Genomic DNA, 20,466 nt, shown 5'->3' with positions numbered 1-20,466 from the left:
TGCCTTTAAGCAATCTTTGGACATCAGTAGATTTCTTCCTCTGGACGCCTTATCAACATTTCAATAAGACGTCTTTCTGTGCAGTGAAAAGGTTGACTTTTCCTTTTTCACAATCAAAACATTTAAATCCCAACACATCTCTTCTGATGTGTCTACTTTGGAATTAGATACATTTTCTACATTCTAATATAGGCTTTATGGCTGATTTACGACATCATTTTATTATTATTTTCTATCAGGAACCAGAGAAAGGAACACTAATATATTACTGTATACTAACCTTTCCTGCCCCTCATATTGTTAAAAAAAACAACAGCTGACATATGGGATAATAATTCGAATCATGATCTGAGTCATTATACCATTGAAGGACGACTAAAGGCCAGAATAATAACTGATCTGAGTTTTTTAACGAGGAGGTGTTGGAAACATTTGATATTGTACTTTCAAAAACAAACCCAGTAATGAATGATCAGAACCAGCTGGTACTGGACCTTCTGAAGCCACGTCTGTGTAAAGATCAGGAAGTACTGAAGCTGGTAAACAAGCTCATTCATGGCTGCAGGGTTCTGGAGGTCTGCAGACGGATCCACTGACTTTCTGCTGGTCTGTGGTTCTGGTTCTTGGTACCAGGAGAACTTCTCTGGTTTCATTCCAGACTGGTATCCAGCAGTCCACAGATGATGGGCTAAACAGGGACGTCCTTGTCCCAGATGTCCTCTCTGCTGCAGCTCAGGCAGGACTGGTTTAAAAGCAAATCAAAATCCTTTAAAACTGTTCCAGCAGTTCTTCGGTTTGGTCCCAGACGGCATCTTCAGTGAAAACAGTCAGAACTTCTTTCTGTTTCAGCTTGATGTAGCTCCCTTAGCCAGGAGACGGTCCCTGCATCCCTCTGTGCATTTTACCTGGTCCTGGTCATCATGATCAGAGGCCCACAGTGAGGACAGCAGCAGAAGCTGCTGGACCTGGACAGGGTTCCCTCAGTCATCTAAAACCCAAAGCAAGAGTCCAAAGACCTTCTGTAGGAGCATTCTTCAGCTGATGCTGCCACCTTGTGGTAGAAACATCACCTTACAGTCAGATGGCAACAGGATTTCATGTCAACCTGCAGCAAATAGATGCTGGAATGACTGACAACTGGTGGCTATCATTAACGGGAACATCCTCCCTCATCAAGAAAAATGTGATTAATGTTTACAACGCTGATTTTATGGATCATGTTAGCTGTCATACTGTCATGTTTTAGCTTTATGAATTACAGACAGCTGTGCTGCTTCATGTTTCAGTGTCAGCTACTGGCCATCTAACTGGGGTATTATAGGAGTCTGTGTGTGTGTTCATGGATATTAAGTATTTGAGTAAATAATTTCCATCTGTAATTCAGATGTTTTGAATGTTCTCTGTTCAGTATTTTTAGTTTCTATTCTAACTTCATCCGAATAAAATAGATTATTTGTTAGAGATAAATCCTAAAACATAATGAGTAAATTTAGATCTTTTTTTTTTCAGAGATAAAATGGAGGCGCCTCCAGAAGAGAAGCAGCAGGATTTAGGTAAGTTATCTGAAGCAGAAATATTTGAAATTATTTATTTCAAACTGAAACAGGGTTTCATCAAGTTAACTAACGACCGTTTTCATTTGGTTGTGTTTAAATATGTATGTATGTGTGATGAGAGGAACAGGTTTGCAGTACAATACATCAGGAATCATTAATCTATGGACTGATTCCTGAATTCATTGAATAATCAGATCCTGTCTCTGTCCCCATAGTATCTGATATAACAGGATGGGTTTCCCCTCCTGAGACGGTCCAATAAAAAAATGAAAATATCACCTTTCAGCCAAGCTGTTCTCCATTTACCGCCCTGGGGCAGTAAACGGAGAACAGCTGTGTGAGGAAGACCCAAAGCCTGCCTCCGCCTGCTCAGATGTCATGATGTTACATGTTGTTCTCTAGTATTTAAAACTGGTAGTGCCAAAGGGGATGTCCAGTACCATCCACCAGCCCTCCAAAAGATAGATGGTGCCAGCGCCATCCCAAGCAACCTACCCAGAACCCTCATTGTCTGGATCAATTTTACTTATGAAGAATCCCATAAAGTCATTACTGCTGAGAGCTAAGGGAATGGATGGATCAACTGTATTAAAGAGAAATCTAGAATTACTTTTATTCTCCTCTATTAATGACGAAAATATGCTGCTTTAACTCTGCAAAGGATCTTTTTATTCAACAATAGACTATTTTTCCAGATTAGGTAGGATTCTTCTTGATGTGTAGAGCGCCACAGAGAAGAATCCTATGGATTCAATGGAAGAAGCCAACTGGTCACATGTAGACAGAATCAGATGTTCATCACTATTAAGCAGTAATAGAACAAGAACAGGTTTTTAAGACCTAAGGAGGCACAATAAACAGACTCTGTGAGGATCCCCGTGTGCTACAACATGTCTAATTGGTCTTAATCACGTTTTTCTCAGTTTGAATTAATCATGTTTATGTCTGTTGTTTTCCTACAGAGGAAACACTTCTCAGTGTTCGCAATGAGTTTGTGGAAAGGGTTACCGAGGCAGTCCTGAAACAGCTCATTTACTCACTTGAAGCTGATGGTGTCTTAAATAATTTGGAGAAAGAGGAGATACTTGAAAAGCACCAAACCAGAGCAGACAAGGCCCGCTCCACGATAGATGCTGTGAGGAAAAAAGGAAATGACTCCTGCAAAATGATGATCCAACATCTTCAGCTAAAAGATGCTACACTTTCCAATCAGCTGGGTTTGTCCTTTGCCTTATCTGCTCAGTCAGGTGAGGCTACACAGTTCTGTGATGTTGCTGTTACTGCAAAGTCAATTGTCTTCAAGGGCCTTTACAGAAACATTAGTTAAAACTCACAGACATGCCCAATGAAATACAAACATAGTAAATTAGCTGTGCTCACAAGACTGACTGGAGACATTTCTGATGTGATCTTAAATGTGTTTTTAAACAAAAAAAAGTCGGAGTCTAGCTTGGATTCAGGACTTGGGAAGGTCAACAAGTTTTATGTTAACTGGTCTCATTATTCAGTGACACAGTATTGGCACAGTATCAATACAGTTTGGCAACGTGTCGAAACGATTCATGACGCCTCATCGATCCATCACTAGTATACACATTAATACAATTTAAGGCATTGCATGTTGCATATATCATTTTATATTTTTATTTAAATTTAAAATATCTTTCATTTGTTTTAGATACAGTCAATAAATAATGTAAACCTGTATCATAACGTAACCTAAGTAAACATGTTGTGAATGAGGATGCTTGTGGACTGGCATTTTTTTTTTATAAATTTTATTAAAAAATATAAGTTGTTTCAACGTTTTGATATTGAGTCTGTTACGCTTTTTTGATATCACTTCTCCAGCTGTAGAAATCTGTTATGATCGTGAATCAGGTAAACCCAGTATTCAAACCCAACAAGTGAGGTTAAGGCAAAAAACAGGATTTTAATAATGAAAACAGGGACAGGCGGGCTCAATAGTCAAAAGGGCATTCCAAAATCCGGTACACAAAAAGCAGTCCAAAATAGGCAGAGGTACAGACAGGGCAAAGCAAGCTCGGATAACCATGGGACAGAAACTAGTCGGTAAACCGGTAAATCAGTCAGACAGGGCAGGAAAAACAGATCAGGGAACAGGCTGGCTCAGAATCAAAAAAGGCTCTCGGGTTATCATCAACAGGTCAATCAGAATAAAGAATGCTGGAACTAAACTCACCGTGGCTCGTAAATGATCTGGCAGATTGCAGAGGTTTGTGGCAGGACTATATAGGGGAGTGAGCAGGTGAACAGGAGTGAAGGCTAATTATAAGTGAGCAGGTGGATCTAATCAAGGCAAGAAAGCTGACAGATTGCTGAGGGGAGACCGAACAGAGCTGATAAAGTGACAGGTGGAAAACAGGTAACCTAAACAGAACAACATGTCTAAATCAAAACCAAACAAGACCCCAAAATCAGAAACTTAACTAATAAATCTGATAACATAAACCAAGACAAAACCCAAATCGTGACAGAACCCCCTCCTCAAGGCCGGATTCCAGACGGCCTCAGAAACAAAACAGACTAGCTCGGGTGGGTGGAGGGAGGTACAGGACGGAGGGCTAGAATCAAATAAATGTCCAAATCTAAACTCAAACAAAACAAGACGAGTCAAGTTCTCAGGCGAGCGTCCAGGAGGACGGCCCCGACGAGTCAGGTTCTCAGGCGGGCGTCCAGGAGGACGACCCCGGCGTGTCAGGTTCTCAGGCGGGCGTCCAGGAGGATGACCCCGACGAGTCAGGTTTTCAGGCGGGCGTCGAGGAGGACGGCCTCGGCGTGTCAGGTTGACCGGCGGACGTCCCGAAGGACGGCCTCGGCGTGTCAGGTTGTTCGGCGGACGTCCCGAAGGACGGCCTCGGCGTGTCAGGTTCTCCGGCGGACGTCCTCGGCGTGTCAGGTTCTCCGGCGGACGTCCTCGGCGTGTCAGGTTCTCCGGCGGACGTCCTCGGCGTGTCAGGTTCTCCGGCGGACGTCCTCGGCGTGTCAGGTTCTCCGGCGGACGTCCTCGGCGTGTCAGGTTCTCCGGCGGACGTCCTCGGCGTGTCAGGTTCTCCGGCGGACGTCCTCGGCGTGTCAGGTTCTCCGGCGGACGTCCTCGGCGTGTCAGGTTCTCCGGCGGACGTCCTCGGCGTGTCAGGTTCTCCGGCGGACGTCCTAGGCGTGTCAGGTTCTCCGGCGGACGTCCCGGCGGACGACCCCTGTGAGACAGGTAATCCGGCGGGTGTCCTGTAGGACGGCCCCGGTTAGCAAAGATGTCCGGCGGCCGGTGGCGGAACAGGTCTCTCATAGACCGGCGGCGGAGCATGTCTCTCGGAGACCGGCGGCGGAGCAGCAACCTCTGAGGCCGGCGGCAGAACAGGACCCTCAGGAACCGACGTCTGGAGAGAGAGAGAACAGAACCTGCCGCCGGACTAAAGGCTGGAGACAGCGCCGGACTAAGAGCTAGAAGAGACGCCTGGCTAAAGAGTTCAGGAGGCGTCTGGCTACAGAGTTCAGGAGGCGCCTGGCTACAGAGTTCAGGAGGAGCCTGGCTACAGAGTTCAGGAGGAGCCTGGCTACAGAGTTCAGGAGGAGCCTGGCTACAGAGTTCAGGAGGAGCCTGGCTATAGAGTTCAGGAGGAGCCTGGCTACAGGCTTCAGGTTCAGTCGGCCCCTGGCTACTGGCTTCAGGTTCAGTCGGCCCCTGGCTACTGGCTTCAGGTTCAGTCGGCCCCTGGCTACTGGCTTCAGATTCAGTCGGCCCCTGGCTACTGGCTTCAGGTTCAGACGGCCCCTGGCTACTGGCTTCAGGTTCAGACGGCCCCTGGCTACAGGCTTCAGGTTCAGACGGCCCCTGGCTACAGGCTTCAGGTTCAGACGGCCCCTGGCTACAGGCTTCAGGTTCAGACGGCCCCTGGCTACAGGCTTCAGGTTCAGACGGGGCCTGGCTACAGGCTTCAGGTTCAGACGGGGCCTGGCTACAGGCTTCAGGTTCAGACGGGGCCTTGCTACAGGCTTCCGGTTCAGGAGACCCCGGGCTACAGGCTTCAGGTTCAGGAGGCCCCGGACTACAGACTTCAGGTTCAGGAGGCCCCGGGCTACAGACTTCAGGTTCAGGAGGCCCCGGGCTACAGACTTCAGATGCTCCCAGACCCTTTAACACCCAGAGCCTCAGCAGTAACCCCTCCAGAACCTCTGACAAAGAGAGCTTGGCCAGCCACTTGGGAAATTGGCTGTCAAGCCAAAGATGAGGGGGTAAGAGCTTCAGAAGAGGTCCAGGGGCCTCTAAGTCTCCATGGGGCTCTGGGTGCTTGTCTTCTCGGCGAGGCCCCCGACGGAGCTTGTCGTTCGGGCGAGGCCCCCGACGGAGCTTGTCGTTCGGGCGAGGGCCACGACGCCGCTTGTCGTCTGGGCGAGGGCCACGACGCCACTTGTCCCGATGAGCCCCCGAGTTGCGGCCTGAAAGAGGGCTCGTCTGAACCCCCTCATCGTGGGCCTGTGGTAGACCCTCCTGGGTTCCCACGTCGCAGACTGGCGGCGGACCCTCCTGGGTTCCCACGTCGCAGACTGGCGGCGGACCCTCCTGGGTTCCCACGTCGCAGACTGGCGGCGGACCCTCCTGGGTTCCCACGTCGCAGACTGGCGGCGGACCCTCCTGGGTTCCCACGTCGCAGACTGGCGGCGGACCCTCCTGGGTTCCAGCGTCTCGGGCCGGCTGCGGACCCTCCTGGGTTGCAGCGTCTCGGGCCGGCTGCGGACCCTCCGGGGTTGCAGCGTCTCGGGCCGGCTGCGGACCCTCCGGGGTTGCAGCGTCTCGGGCCGGCTGCGGAGCCTCCGGGGTTGCAGCGTCTTGGGCCGGCTGCGGACCCTCCGGGGTTGCAGCGTCTCGGGCCGGCTGCGGACCCTCCGGGGTTGCAGCGTCTTGGGCCGGCTGCGGACCCTCCGGGGTTGCAGCGTCTCGGGCCGGCTGCGGACCCTCCGGGGTTGCAGCGTCTCGGGCCGGCTGCGGACCCTCCGGGGTTGCAGCGTCTCGGGCCGGCTGCGGAGCCTCCGGGGTTGCAGCGTCTTGGGCCGGCTGCGGAGACAGTGCTGCCTTATAGCTGCCGGAGGCCGGCACTGGAGCTGAGGTAGGAGGCGGGTCCTCTGGGACAGGTGCAGGTACCGGGGCGTCGGCTGGACCCTTGGGGACAGGATTGAGTCCACTATAGAAACCCTGGAGAGCTGCTCTATAGTGCCCCTCGACCTCCTTTAATTTTGCCTCCAGCTCCTCTGAATACCGGCAGAAAAAAGCCTCCCTAAGGTCCTTAATAATAGGGGCAAAAGCTCTTAACTGGTCCTCCAGAGCCAGATCCTCAGCATCACGGGCGCCACCAGGAGGCGCTGTGGGCTGCTCAGCTCTGGGGAGCACCGGACTCCGATCCACTGGGCAGGAAGTGGCAACGGACGGGCGCGGTACTGACTCGCCTGTCGGCCGAACAGAACGGGTGAAGGAGCGACCCACAGGTTTCCGTCCCCTCCTCCGATGGCGGGACGGCAGGACTTGCTGGAGGTTTAACTCCTTCGGTAGAGCCGGGATCGGCGGAGCCCACAGCGTTCCCTGCATCTCCTCCTCTGGAGGGAGAGAGAGAAAAAGATCCGGGCGAAGATCCCGCACCACCTCCGCTTCGACCTCCATAAACAAAGTTGGGTCTGGATAAAACCCATGGGCAGAGCCGACAGCGGTGTCGCTGGGTGAGTGATCCCTTCTATTCTGAGCCGAATCTGAATTTGTGACAAAGAGCCCTCCCAATCGTAAGCTCGGAGCAGGCAGCGAGTTACTGCTGCTGCGGCTGCTGGAGAGATGGCGTCTGGGACCGATACCAGGGGGACAGAACGCCAATCTGGAACCCTCCCAAGCCATAGCGTGTGGAAGGGAAAAAAAAAAAACCTCTAAAAACTTGTTGGGCGATAGGTTTTAGTTGGCCAGATCATTCTGTTATGATCGTGAATCAGGTAAACCCAGTATTCAAACCCAACAAGTGAGGTTAAGGCAAAAAACAGGATTTTAATAATGAAAACAGGGACAGGCGGGCTCAATAGTCAAAAGGGCATTCCAAAATCCGGTACACAAAAAGCAGTCCAAAATAGGCAGAGGTACAGACAGGGCAAAGCAAGCTCGGATAACCATGGGACAGAAACTAGTCGGTAAACCGGTAAATCAGTCAGACAGGGCAGGAAAAACAGATCAGGGAACAGGCTGGCTCAGAATCAAAAAAGGCTCTCGGGTTATCATCAACAGGTCAATCAGAATAAAGAATGCTGGAACTAAACTCACCGTGGCTCGTAAATGATCTGGCAGATTGCAGAGGTTTGTGGCAGGACTATATAGGGGAGTGAGCAGGTGAACAGGAGTGAAGGCTAATTATAAGTGAGCAGGTGGATCTAATCAAGGCAAGAAAGCTGACAGATTGCTGAGGGGAGACCGAACAGAGCTGATAAAGTGACAGGTGGAAAACAGGTAACCTAAACAGAACAACATGTCTAAATCAAAACCAAACAAGACCCCAAAATCAGAAACTTAACTAATAAATCTGATAACATAAACCAAGACAAAACCCAAATCGTGACAAAAACAGCCACTCACACTGCACAGATGATGCTGGAGTGCAGAGAAATTGTAATGAAAGGCAGAAGAGGTCTGGACAGACTGCCTTTTGTTTTTCCAGTATATAATACGATCCTGGGACCTTCTGCCAAGTATCAATGCACCTCCTGGATGGCATCATCTGTGGCACTTTGGGTCTGCCTGCCCACTTCGATGTCAAGATGTTGCCAAATGTTATCTAAAAAGAATTCTCTGCCGTCAACTCGCTTTTTCAGCAGCAACAGCATTGTTTCTTGTGGTTTAATATTGTCCATATGCCTTCCTTATAGATTTCTAATTCCACTCGCAGGATATGCACACTACCAAGCTTATTTCCTGTCATTGTCATGGTGAATCACGTTATTTGCATTCCAGTGATCGGTGTTTTCTTTTCAGGCTCATGCTCACGTTCAATGGTTGATCAGACGCTGTGTTTAGTTACCTGACTAATATCATCTGTTCTGAAATCGGACATGCTGAGTATGACAAAGGGAGGAAGAACTACTCAGAGTAGCAGCTTTCTACTCAGTGTAGATCAGCCGTTTTTTCTGAAACGACGCTCAGAACAAAGACGCACAGCGCAACCTGCCCAACCATAAAGGCGTCTGCCCAACCCATCAATCAGTGGTGCACTCCGATCAGAACCTGACGCTCAGTGAGCAGACGGAGGTACACCATCTCACCAGAGTTGCAGAATGGTTTAAAAAAAACTTGGTTTATTATTATTTTGTTTACAGTTCAGCTTGGATTTTAATTACTGCGCAGCATAGCTTTGCTGTGTGAGCTGAATCCAGATGCTGTGCGCGAATGCACACGCATGCAGCTTAGAGGGAACACCGCTTATAAACACAGTTTGGCGCGTCAGTCATTTTGAAACAGTTCCTGTATCGGTCACGTGACTTTTCGACAGCGATACGCGCATCGACACAGGTGTTGCTCTATCAGCTCGACACATGCGCTGACGCATCGGTGTTGCCGGACCCATCACTACTCGTGTGCAACCCCCCACTGAAAAGATCAGAAATAGTTCTGATAATTTGTGTCTCACTGAAGTGTCTCCTCTTGTGTCTTTATTCAGCTGTTTTTGGTCGGTGTCAACGAGGCTTTAAAGAGTTTCTGAAGAAGAAGTTCCAATGTCTGAATGAAGGCATTCCTAAAGCTGGAAAAAAAAACATTCTGGATCAGATCTTCACAGAGCTCTACATCACAGAGGGAGGAAGTAGAAAGGTCAATGATGAACATGAGATCAGACAGATTGAAACAGCATTCAACAAAACCAGTGGTTCAGAAACAACAATTAGACGAGAAGACATCTTTGAACCCCCACCTGGAAGAGATGATCCAATCAGAACAGTGATGACAATGGGCGTGGCTGGCATTGGGAAAACAGTCTTAACACAGAAGTTCATTCTGGACTGGGCTGAAGACAAAACCAACCAGGACATCCAGTTCATATTTCCATTCACCTTCAGACAGCTCAATGCACTGAAAGGAGAAAAGTTCAGCTTGGTGGGCCTTGTTCATCGCTTCTTCACAAAGACCAAAGAAATCTGCAGCTTTGAACAGTTCAAAGTTGTCTTCATCCTTGATGGTCTGGATGAGAGTCGACTTCCTCTGGACTTCCACAACAATATGACTGTGACCGATGTCACAGAGCACACCTCAGTAGATGTTCTGCTGACAAACCTCATCAGTGGTGATCTGCTTCCCTCTGCTCTCCTGTGGATAACCACCAGACCTGCAGCAGCCGGTAAGATCCAAAGGCAGTTCATTGACCTGGAGACAGAGATCAGAGGGTTCACTGACCCACAGAAGGAGGAGTACTTCAGGAAGAGATTTGGTGATGATGAGGAGAAGGCCAGCAGGATCATCTCCCACATCAAGACATCACGAAGCCTCTTCATCATGTGCCACATCCCAGTCTTCTGTTGGATCACTGCTAATGTTCTGGAGGGTGAGTTAAAGATCAGAGGCCAAGGAGAGCTGCCAAAGACCCTTACTGAGATGTACATCCGCTTCCTGGAGACTCAGATCAAACAGAGAAAGATCAAGTATGAAGGAGGACCTGAGCTAAAAACACTCTGGACTCCAGAGAACATAGAGAAGGTTCTGCCTCTTGGAAAACTGGCTTTTGAGCAGCTTCTGAAAGGAAACCTGATCTTCTATGAATCAGACCTGAAAGAGTGTGGCATTGATGTCCAAGATGCTCCTCTCTATTTAGGGTTCTTCACTGAGATCTTTACAGAGGAGAAAGGGATGGACGGTGACTCGGTCTATTCCTTCATTCATCTGAGCATTCAGGAGTTTCTGGCTGCAGTCTACATGTTCCACTGCTTCACCAGCAGGAACACACAGGTGGTGAAGAACTTCCTGGGGGAAGAATACAGTGAAACATCTCTGGATAAGTTCATGAAGAGAATCATGAAGAAATCCCTCAGCAGTAAAAATGGCCACCTGGACCTGTTTGCTCGCTTCCTTCATGGCCTCTCTGTGGAGTCCAACCAGAGACTCTTAGGAGGCCTGCTGGGTCAGACAGAGAACAGTCCAGGAACCATCCAGAGAGTCATCAACAACCTGAAGGAGATGAACTATGGTATAATCTCTCCAGACAGAAGCATCAACATCTTCCACTGTCTGATGGAGATGAAGGACCTCTCAGTTTATCAGGAGATCCAACAGTTCCTGAAATCAGAGAACAGATCAGAGAAGCTCTCAGAGATCCAGTGCTCAGCTCTGGCCTACATGCTGCAGATGTCAGAGGAGGTTCTGGATGAGTTGGACCTGGAGAAGTACAACACATCAGAATTAGGACGACGGAGACTGGTTTCAGCTGTGAGGAACTGCAGAAAGGCTCGGTGAGTCCAGATGTCTTCATTGACTGATGCTGATTCAGCATTATTGCCGTCCGGTTTATTCTTCATTATTCAGTCGGTTCTGGATGTTTTTGGGACCTTTAACTACTTCCTTCATACTTTGGAATATTTCAACCATCAGATTTCTAAATATTCAGCTCATTCAGGTCAGCTCTGCTGCAGCTTTTGGTATTTAGAGATTTTGATCTTTTAGAAAGATACAATCATCCAGAGACACATTTTAAACTTTAAACAGCTCTTCACTCATTGGGCTGTTACCCATAATTCACCTCTTTAGAAAATCACTGTTTAGGTCAGGGCTATTGAACTGATGGTTTGTGTGGGCCACTTCTGTTCCGCTGGCGATGGTAATCTGGCCCGTAAATGACTTCTTTGTAAAAACTAAATAAATCAGAGAAGATCAGAAACATTGTGTGAAAAACAGCCCAGATGAGCGGCATGGTTGAACAGCCTTGGTTTGTCTGCTGTTCAGTTCCTAACCTCTAAGTAAAAGGTTAGCTTTCATTGTTCTCTGAAACAGTCCAAACCTATGTTTGTCTCCCAGTGGTTACGACTGTCACTGACATCTTCAACCCTTGGAGTAAGCCCCCCCACTGTGTAAAGCCACATAGGTGAGCCCTCAAGAAGAGGCATTTGGCTTTATTTGCACTTAGGGGTGGGCGATATGAAGAAAATCTAATATCCCGATACCTTTGGGCTATATCACGATACACGATACATATAGTGATATGTTCAAATAACCTTGAATAACAAACGTTTTTAGCCACATAGTCCCTAAAGTTGCATTCGTATATATCATATTAACGTGTCAATTTTTTTTTAAATTTATTGCAAAATAAACATTTATTTAAAATGTTTTATTTTAGCCATTTTTCCCACCACAGCTGCACATAGAAGCTTTTCACAAATTACAATATTGTCACATTAAAGAACTTTCATGGTCAACACTGGACCTTAAAAACAGAACATCCCAGCGGCCAAAAGGAACACCAAGAAAAAATCTGACACAAAATACACATGAAATAAAAAGTATCATAAAAATGTGACAATCCCAAAAACAAAAGCTTGTATAGTGACTATAAAATCAACTGACCAGTCGCCATAGTTCTCGCTGTCTTGTCAACGTTAAGTAAGCGCACGGGTTCATTGTTGTGTGCGCGCGGCAGACCGCTTTCTGTTTTGGAGGAGGAGCTAGTGATGCGTTCACAGCATGTGGGAAAACCTAAACTCACAGTGAATTAAATACAGAGGCTCAATCTTGCCATGAAAATTTACATTCGATGGTCTCTCGGTGTCTCTCAGGAGCCCTTTGGCTTGTTCCACTATGTTATGGTGCTGGAACAGAGTTAGAAGAGAAAGATTTCAGCTAACTAGATCCGCTACACCTCTCAACTTTTAGGGAATGTTAAGAGTGAGATTATGTTAATTTTTTGGGCTGGGGAAGCGGTGGAGAGTGGATCCAGTCAACTGTGTCTCATTTTTAACTGACTAGACATGGAAGTGGAGATGTTTTCCTTTGGTTAAAAAGTGAAAGAGAAGAGTCAACACCTTACTGTCCAGTTAGTGGGTTAAACAGAAAAACACAAAACTGTTTTCCTGTGATTGTTCCAACATACCAAGACTGCCTGATATGAGGAGAATCACATTTGTTTAATCTGTTAAATCCTCAATGGACCCGGCCCGTTTTACCCTTAATCGGCGACCACCACTTTTGTGACTACTTCAGATGCAAAACTCTGGAAACCATAAAGTATAGTTCAGATTATTTAATCGACCCCAGTCAGAGAAATGGTTATAAACACATCAGCGCTGATGGGCTCTTGATCGGCAAGAAGCCCCGATCACTCATTATACAAGCATTGAATAGGGATCTAGGTAAATGCCCATGCAAGGGCTGTACGCTTCCTCACCGTATCATCTGTAGATATAATGTGTCACCACAAGGGTGATATCTGATAGATTAGTGGCAATCTTGGTGTCGGGTGCTACCTAGATGTGCCATGTAGCTCCTGGACAAGCTGTCCACCCCACCGATCCAAGGACATTCTTACAAATCTCTATTTACAACATTTACGCTGAATATTGCACCTTCTCAACAAGTAAACAGCTCTGTGGTCCATGCTAGATTTCTGAGGAAAATCCAGTTTGCTCTGATATTGGCTCATCTGCAGAAATTCAGTATGCTGCAACCAAAACTCCACCTTCCTGAGTCCATTCAGCTGCTGCTTTATTCTTGTAAAATAGATTTTGTTTCTAGATAGACCAGCATGAACTGATTAAATGAAACAGACCCCACATGTACAAATAATCTCTGAATAAAGTTATAAAGTAGTTGTAAGTTTCTGCCGGTATTATTACACTCGTTTTTTAATCAGAATCAGAAATACTTTAATAACTACAAGTTACTACATGGGTTACTACATGCTGGAGCTAAATCTCACTGCAGAAAATGTAAATAATTTAATGGCAATAAAATTAGAACCCTGAAAGATGTGCACATCTCTCAGTTCTTCCATAGCAGGACTGCTCCTCTGAAATAAGAATATGCTATACAGCTCTTTAAAAAAAATCCATGTTGTAATTTCATGTAATCGGGCTAAATCAGTTTGATCTAAACTAAGAAATCTAAAAGAAATGATGCTGTAACTTGATTCTTTTATTAAGCCATGTAGCTTGATATAACCTCAGGTTTTGGACATATATGGTGCTCACAGAGGTCAAGTGAACGCTGCAGCTTTTCAAGCTCTGCTTCTCACTGGTTATTAAGAGACTGTAGAAAAAACACTATTTGGTAACGTCTGGCACCAGCATAATTTATGCTTAATGATAGCGGTGAGGAATCATTGAGGTGGGAGGATTTCCCCCATTGGTGTGCTGCGTGTCAGCAATAAACAGTGAGGAAAAATGCATCAATAAAGAGTGTAAAGGGCTCCTTTAGAAGGAAGAGGAGGAATGACGGTCTGAGCTGAAGCCCCTTCAGTTACAAGTCCCTTAAAATGACCCTTAAAAGTGGGCACCTAAATTACATGTAAGGTAATTATGTGCACCTGAATTAAAGCACAATGTGACGCATCAACCCCCCCCCCCAGACTAAGTGGTGTTAACGAAGCTCAGAAAGCGTTCATTTAGAGCGTATTTGATCCTGTCTAAAGACACCAGGCTACAGACTTCAGCTGAGATGCTTTAGCAGCTGTCTAAGAGCTACCTGATGATTTTGTGGAGTTGGACTTTATCATCAACCATGATTGATCATTTAATCAAGTTCACCATTAGACTGATTGACTGAAGGTTGTAACTCAGGAAATAATAACTGATGACTGAGTTCCTAATTAAAAGGAAACAGTGATTTTATCAAGCTGCAGCAAACAGAAACAGAGCAAAAATAAAGCCACCCTCAGCAGCAGCAGCAGTTGCTGCTGCTGCTGATGATAATGATATATTTAGTCAGTTCTGTTGTTTTACTCTAGATGATCTTTCTTCATCTTTGTGGTTAAATGAAGCTTTTAGCCAAAGCAGAGACACAGCAGCTCTGCAGTAGAACCAAGTCCTGAAGAGACTGAAGAGATTCTCTGTGTGGGTCAAACAGGACATTGATGTGAGGAGCAGATGTTCATCTGATGATGACATCACTGTTTAGTCATCATCTTTTAGTCTGTTTTTCTGTGTTTATTAGTCTGATTTAACTACAACTGATCTGATTCTTTCTCTCATCACAGACTAGTGGGCTGTGATCTCTCAAAGACCGAATGTGAAGTTGTGGCCTCAGCTCTGAAGTCCAACCCCTCCCTGACTGACCTGGAAATAGATCAGATCAGTGATGTAGGGAGAACATTTGGAGACTCTGAGATGAAGCGTCTTTGTGAGATCCTGGAGACTCCATTTTGTAAAGTAAAGAAGCTGAGGTTGGTTTCATCTTCACTGCTACTTTAAAACTTATTTTAATTAATAATTTTGTTCTGATATTTTCTGTCCAAATGTTTTTCCTTGTCAATTATTTATTTTCTTCTTTCATATTTTCAGTATTGAACATTTAAAATGTTTTGGACTGAAGAACAAAAATTAGTAAATAAGTCAAATGATGTGAATTATTGATGGAGATGTTTTGATTTGGGAAAGATTTAGATAACAAGATCATATCATTTAGCTTTATTTTTAATTTCTTTGTCACATCTTTACATGAAACATTAATTTTTGTTCCTCCAGAGTAGTGCCAGGATCACATTCATACACATAAACAAGTAAAATAAGAATAATAAAACAGCATTATCTAAAAAATGAATGTCTGAGAGGAACAAAGAGAGAAAATGTAAACTAAATCAAAGCGACGGCACCAGCAGGTTGCATGTTCTCCCTGTGCATGCGTGGGTTCTCTCTGGGTACTCCAGCTTCCTCCCACAGTCCTAAAACATGACTGTTAGCTTAACTGACCTCTCTAAATTCTCCTTAGGTGTGAGTGTCTGTGTGTGAATGGTTGGTTGTCCTGTCTGTCTCTGTGTTGTCCTGTGATAGGCTGCTTACCTGTCCAGGTGAAGCCCACCTCTCAGCCACTGACAGCTGCAGATAGACACCAGCAGCCCTCAGGACCCCAGCAGGAATAAGCCTGTTGGAAAATGGTTGGATGGACGGCACCAGCAGGTTACAGCAGCTCAGCTTTGTCCTGAAGCTGCTGTTCTGTTGGTGCGGGTCAGAGAGGAACCGTCCTCTTCGGTCTGACAGCTCAATCAGACAGAACCAGAACTAGGACCCAGCAGTGTGGCTATTAAAACTACACCACAATATTGAAAAGTAAAAAGCTCTACTGCAGCAGACGCTCTCTGGACTCAGCGGTACCATTCAGCAACAAGCCAACAAGTTTGAACACCAAGAAGGAAACCAAAGAAAAACTGAAGAATCATCATTTCTATTAGTCTGCAGACCATTTCTGCCTGGCAGACCAGCAAATATTATTGAACTGGGATCTCAGATTGACACCCTGAGGGTGTTTATTTTGCTGTTGTATGCAGAGAAGTGCTTGTTACTTGTCTTTATTTAAAAGTCCTAAAGTACATTTATTTATTCACCTTTTTATTTTGCTAAATAAAGGGGGGTTATTGTTAACACTTTATAACAAATGGTTTGTGTCAAATGGTGATTTAATATGTGCCTCATTATTCCAGTGTTCAGTGTTTAGTGCTAAAACCTAATACAATGCATAGATCTGTAGTCCATATTTGCACTGCAAGTTTGCTAGATCAAATCCCACAGGCTCCTGCCCTGGGTCCCTGAGCAAGACCCTTAGAGCCAGAATGCTCTGGGGCGCCACCCAGTGGCAGCCCACTGCTCCCTGAGGGACGGGTTAAATGCAGAGGACACATTTCATTGGTTTCCAAAGATGTGCTGAAAAATGCAGATGATTCTTATTTAGTCCAAAGCTCTGAGCTGCCCTCATGTCGTCAGGAAGGCTGATCCACAGCTGAGGGCCGCAGGTGGAGAAAGTCTCCTCATGGTAGGTTTTAGTTCTCACAATGAGCCACCAGTATGATGGAGAACATGTGAGCCCAGCAGCAGAACATGGGACCAATGTTCAGTGATCAGGGACTAAAGGAGCAGAACTTTAAACAGACACCATGTTTCCTTAGAGAAAAGCCTCCATGCAGGCTGCTGCTTTAGCTTGAAGATGAATCCAGAACAATGTGAGCTGAAACTCTGTTAAATGATCCATGTTTAGAACATTGTGGCTCTGAGAACCACTGTTCTAGCAGAACGCTGAGCCAGACTAGAAGACGGCAGCATTTTAAACAGACGCCAGAGCCATCAGACTTAAATATCCAGCAGCAGCAAGTGATCATGGGTGGATTTATGTTCAAGTAGAGTTTATTGTTGGCTGGTAATCTCCAAGCTCTAGTGCACCCCCAACCCTAAGCCCAGAACATCTTCATCACCAGCCGCCACTGCTGAGAACCACACCTTGATCTGGACCTTCACACGTCATGATAACAAGTTCTGGTTCTGCTGGCTTTAATTCTTTAAATCAGTTCTACTGGGTCACATATAAGACATTAGTTCATCATGTTTCTGGGACTCTTACATTCAGGGACATTCACTTTCTACATTTTATCATTAATTTGTTCATGTTTCAGTTTTAACCTGCATCCTGGTGGCTTCAGCTCACATCTTTTATTCTTTATTCAGATTGTATAACTGCTGTTTGTCAGAGATCAGCTATAATTATCTGGTATCGGCGCTGAAGTCCAACCCGTCCCATCTGACAAAACTGGAGCTGAGCAGAAACGACCTGAAAGATTGTGGAGTGAAGGAGCTCTGTGGTTTCCTCCAGACTCCCCTCTGCAAACTACAGACACTGAGGTCAGACTCCATGTTTTAGTTCTGATATCTGTGATGTGAAAGTTGTGCTGACACTAAACTGCAGACATCTGGCTGATATTTTACTGATCCACACTGAGGATCTTCATGGTGAAGTCTGCTTTCTTCTTCACTGCTTTGCTCCACTTAAAGTTTCTTTCTTTTTCTAACTTCCTGTCAGCATTTATTCAATAATCAGCAGAAAACATGAAACAATGAGCTGAAATTTAGTTTAGAGTTGCAGCTTTTATCCAGAACCGAGGAAGAGGAAGAGAGAATAAATAAAATACTGATGTTTCATTTATTTGAAGGTTTTAATCTATTTAAACCTTCATCAGGTCAGTTTTTCTCCATTTTCTACAGGATGATTTTAAAATAATTGAATAAGTGGATCTAATTCAGCTGAAAACCAAAGTTCAGATCTTCTATTGTAATAAATCTTTGCTGAGTTTGTTCCTGGACTTGGAGCCAGTTTTTAATGTTGTCTCTCTGTGTAACTGAGTCTGAGCTCTGATCTCACGTCAGAAGCGGACAGCATTTGGACCCCCAGTGTGTATAAATGCCCCTCATGTGAAGCGGCTCAGAGGGGATTCAAGCCAGTTTTGAAAAGTGAATTTCAGCTCCTGGAATCTGTGTGACAGGAACAAATCTATAATCCCTGATTGATGCTTCAGCACTTTTAGAAGCTCTGCAAAGATTTTACTGACTAAAACACTCAGACACAACATGTCACAGTAGCAGGTTCTGCTTCTGGGAGCTTCAGCTCCTAAAATCAGTTTACATGAAATATTCTCCATGACATCATGTTTTTATGACTGTGGAATCATTAAAATTGTTCATTTATCTGTATTAATCTCCATTTGTTCATATTTACTCCACAGTTGCTGCTGACTTGTTTGTTTTCTGTGAAACTTGAATAATTTGGCTGCAGAAGCTGAGTTTGTATTGATGGTGCTGCTGGTGGAGCTGACAGAGGTGAAGAGCTGAAGTCAGCAGGGCTGTCATTTAGAAAGCTTGCTGACATCAATGGAGCTGAAATGTGTGTATGCCACTTTCCACCAGAAGTTAGGATCTCTAACAATGAACTTGTGGGGAAAATGTGTGGTCGTCATGCCAGCTCTGACCCAGGCGTACGCTCATTTTGGAGACGGCGAAACTGGAGACGCAGATGGTGAAGTGGTGAATTACAGCCAACCTGCATGAGGATTCCTCTCAGATGTTCACTTTCACTCCATATCCGACTTTAATCAGAGATCATCAAGATCAGAAGCATTAAAACCTCAGTATTATTCATTCTGGTGCTGGTGACTCTTAAATCCATCTGGGACATTTCAGATAAATCAAAATGCCCAGAAGCCATCTTAGATCTTAAATCAAAGTCTGCTAACATCTTCTCTGGGTTTTCTACCTTCACATTTCTCTCTCCAATCATCACCAGGGTGACGTGTTCCACAGATTATTGTGACCAGGTGAGCAGCAATCACTTTAATTGCTGCAAACAGTCAAACACACTCGTGCGTAATGCTGCTGGCTGGATGCATTGGCACTGCTGGAAGACCGTGCAGATGAAGAATTGACGAAACGTGCTTTCAGGGATTAAAGATTTCCTGTCCAATAATGAGGACTGGCAAATATCCTGCTTCTGACTCCCAGCATGCATTGTGCTGTTCCCCAAAGGGGAAAGTGGCTCCACCTCCCTGTGAGGAGCTGAAAGGCAGCTCTCCAACCCCCAGAGAGCAGAGAAGGAGGCTTTCTGCTCACACCCAGGCAGTGCTCACCTTTTTAGGCGGGGGGGGGGGGGGGGGGGTAATAATGGTGTTGAACCTCTCTCCTCTGAATGTGGATCTGAAGCCACAGGGGAATTTCAACACGGAGCACAGTGTGGTTTACTTTTTAACAACTTATTTTAACAGCTTCTTAACAACTTGTTTTAATGTGGACAACATCTAAGCTTTTACCTCTGATTTACACATTTAATAAACGCCTCTCTGGGAAATTTTCCCAATGTTTTTTTTCTTTTTCTCCGTGGCTGCCACGTCACCATGATGAAAAAATGATCAGCTGACACATTAACATTCATGAGGTGCTTTGCATCGACCGTTTCTGCTTGAATCTGGGCGTGTAGAGGGCAGAACCTGAGCCAGAACCTGGTACCAAATGTATCGCTACAGCTGGGATCTAGAAAGGAAAATGGCTGCTGTTGTGCCTGAGCATGGTTTTATTAATCTGAATATTTTTAGCCATACTCCGCTTTCTTTTTCTTGGTGTTCACTTTTAGTACGGATTCCACAAAAAGTTTTCTAAATGAGAGCCAGGACTGTAAAAACTGCTAAACAAGTTTTAACTATCAAAAGTTCTGATATTGTTGATTGTTGAAGAGCTGATGTCAGCAGGTCTTTATTGAAGCAGCGGCTTGTTGTCAATAATATTAATGAGAGTTCTTTAACTGGTTCTGTTGGACTGTTAGAACCTGCATCCTGGTGGCTTCAGCTCACATCTTTCATTCTTTATTCAGATTGCAGTGGTGCAGGTTGTCAAAGATCAGCTGTGATCATCTGGTATCGGCGCTGAAGTCCAACCCATCCCATCTGACAGAACTGGACCTGAGAGAGAACGACCTGAAAGAGTCAGATGTTCAGCAGCTGCAGGATCTTGTAAAGAGTCCAGACTACAAACTGAAAACTCTGTAAGTAGATGGTTGGAGTGAGTCCAGCTGCTGTCAGCAGAACTGTTCTGAACCCAGTTGGTACCAAAGCAAAGATCCAGTGTTTCCGGTAAAGCTGCAGCTTCTCAGTGGGAGGAGAATGGTGACAGGCTTCCTGATTGGACACAAAGACAACAATGAGCCAATCAGAGGAGCCAGCAGCTTGTTGTGTTCTTGTCTTTGTGTCCATGTGAAGATGACTGTTGTTGTTGTGTTCATGTCTCCAGGAAATGCAGCTGGATTCCAGCTGACAGCCTTCCACCATGTCTAGAGACAGTGGTCCTCATTCATCAAGCTGTGGAGCATCAGATCTGATCTCAGACTCTTTGTTCTCTTATTTCAACAGCAAACAGCTGATCAGTTTCA

At 45.6% G+C, this 20,466-nt stretch overlaps 1 protein-coding gene across 8 annotated transcripts in view; it reads left to right on the top strand.

Annotated features, from left to right (window-relative positions):
- Positions 1-20,466, top strand: part of LOC105924392 (NACHT, LRR and PYD domains-containing protein 3) — a 30,480-nt gene that overhangs the window by 9,427 nt on the left and 587 nt on the right. For 4 of the 8 annotated variants that reach the window (XM_036128288.1, XM_036128290.1, XM_036128291.1 and 1 more), the window contains 6 exons: positions 1,510-1,553; positions 2,519-2,803; positions 9,260-11,036; positions 14,771-14,956; positions 17,226-17,399; positions 19,912-20,082. In XM_036128288.1, coding sequence (XP_035984181.1) covers positions 1,510-1,553; positions 2,519-2,803; positions 9,260-11,036; positions 14,771-14,956; positions 17,226-17,399; positions 19,912-20,082 — 2,637 coding nt within the window. Of the gene's footprint in view, positions 1-1,509; positions 1,554-2,518; positions 2,804-9,259; positions 11,037-14,770; positions 14,957-17,225; positions 17,400-19,073; positions 19,177-19,911; positions 20,083-20,466 lie in introns of those variants that run through there. The other 4 variants (XM_036128294.1, XM_036128295.1, XM_036128292.1 and 1 more) reach the window with 3 other exon arrangements.

Source organism: Fundulus heteroclitus, chromosome 24 (assembly GCF_011125445.2).
Source record: "Fundulus heteroclitus isolate FHET01 chromosome 24, MU-UCD_Fhet_4.1, whole genome shotgun sequence".
Taxonomy (NCBI): domain Eukaryota; kingdom Metazoa; phylum Chordata; class Actinopteri; order Cyprinodontiformes; family Fundulidae; genus Fundulus; species Fundulus heteroclitus.
This window is presented reverse-complemented; position numbering and strand designations above follow the sequence as displayed.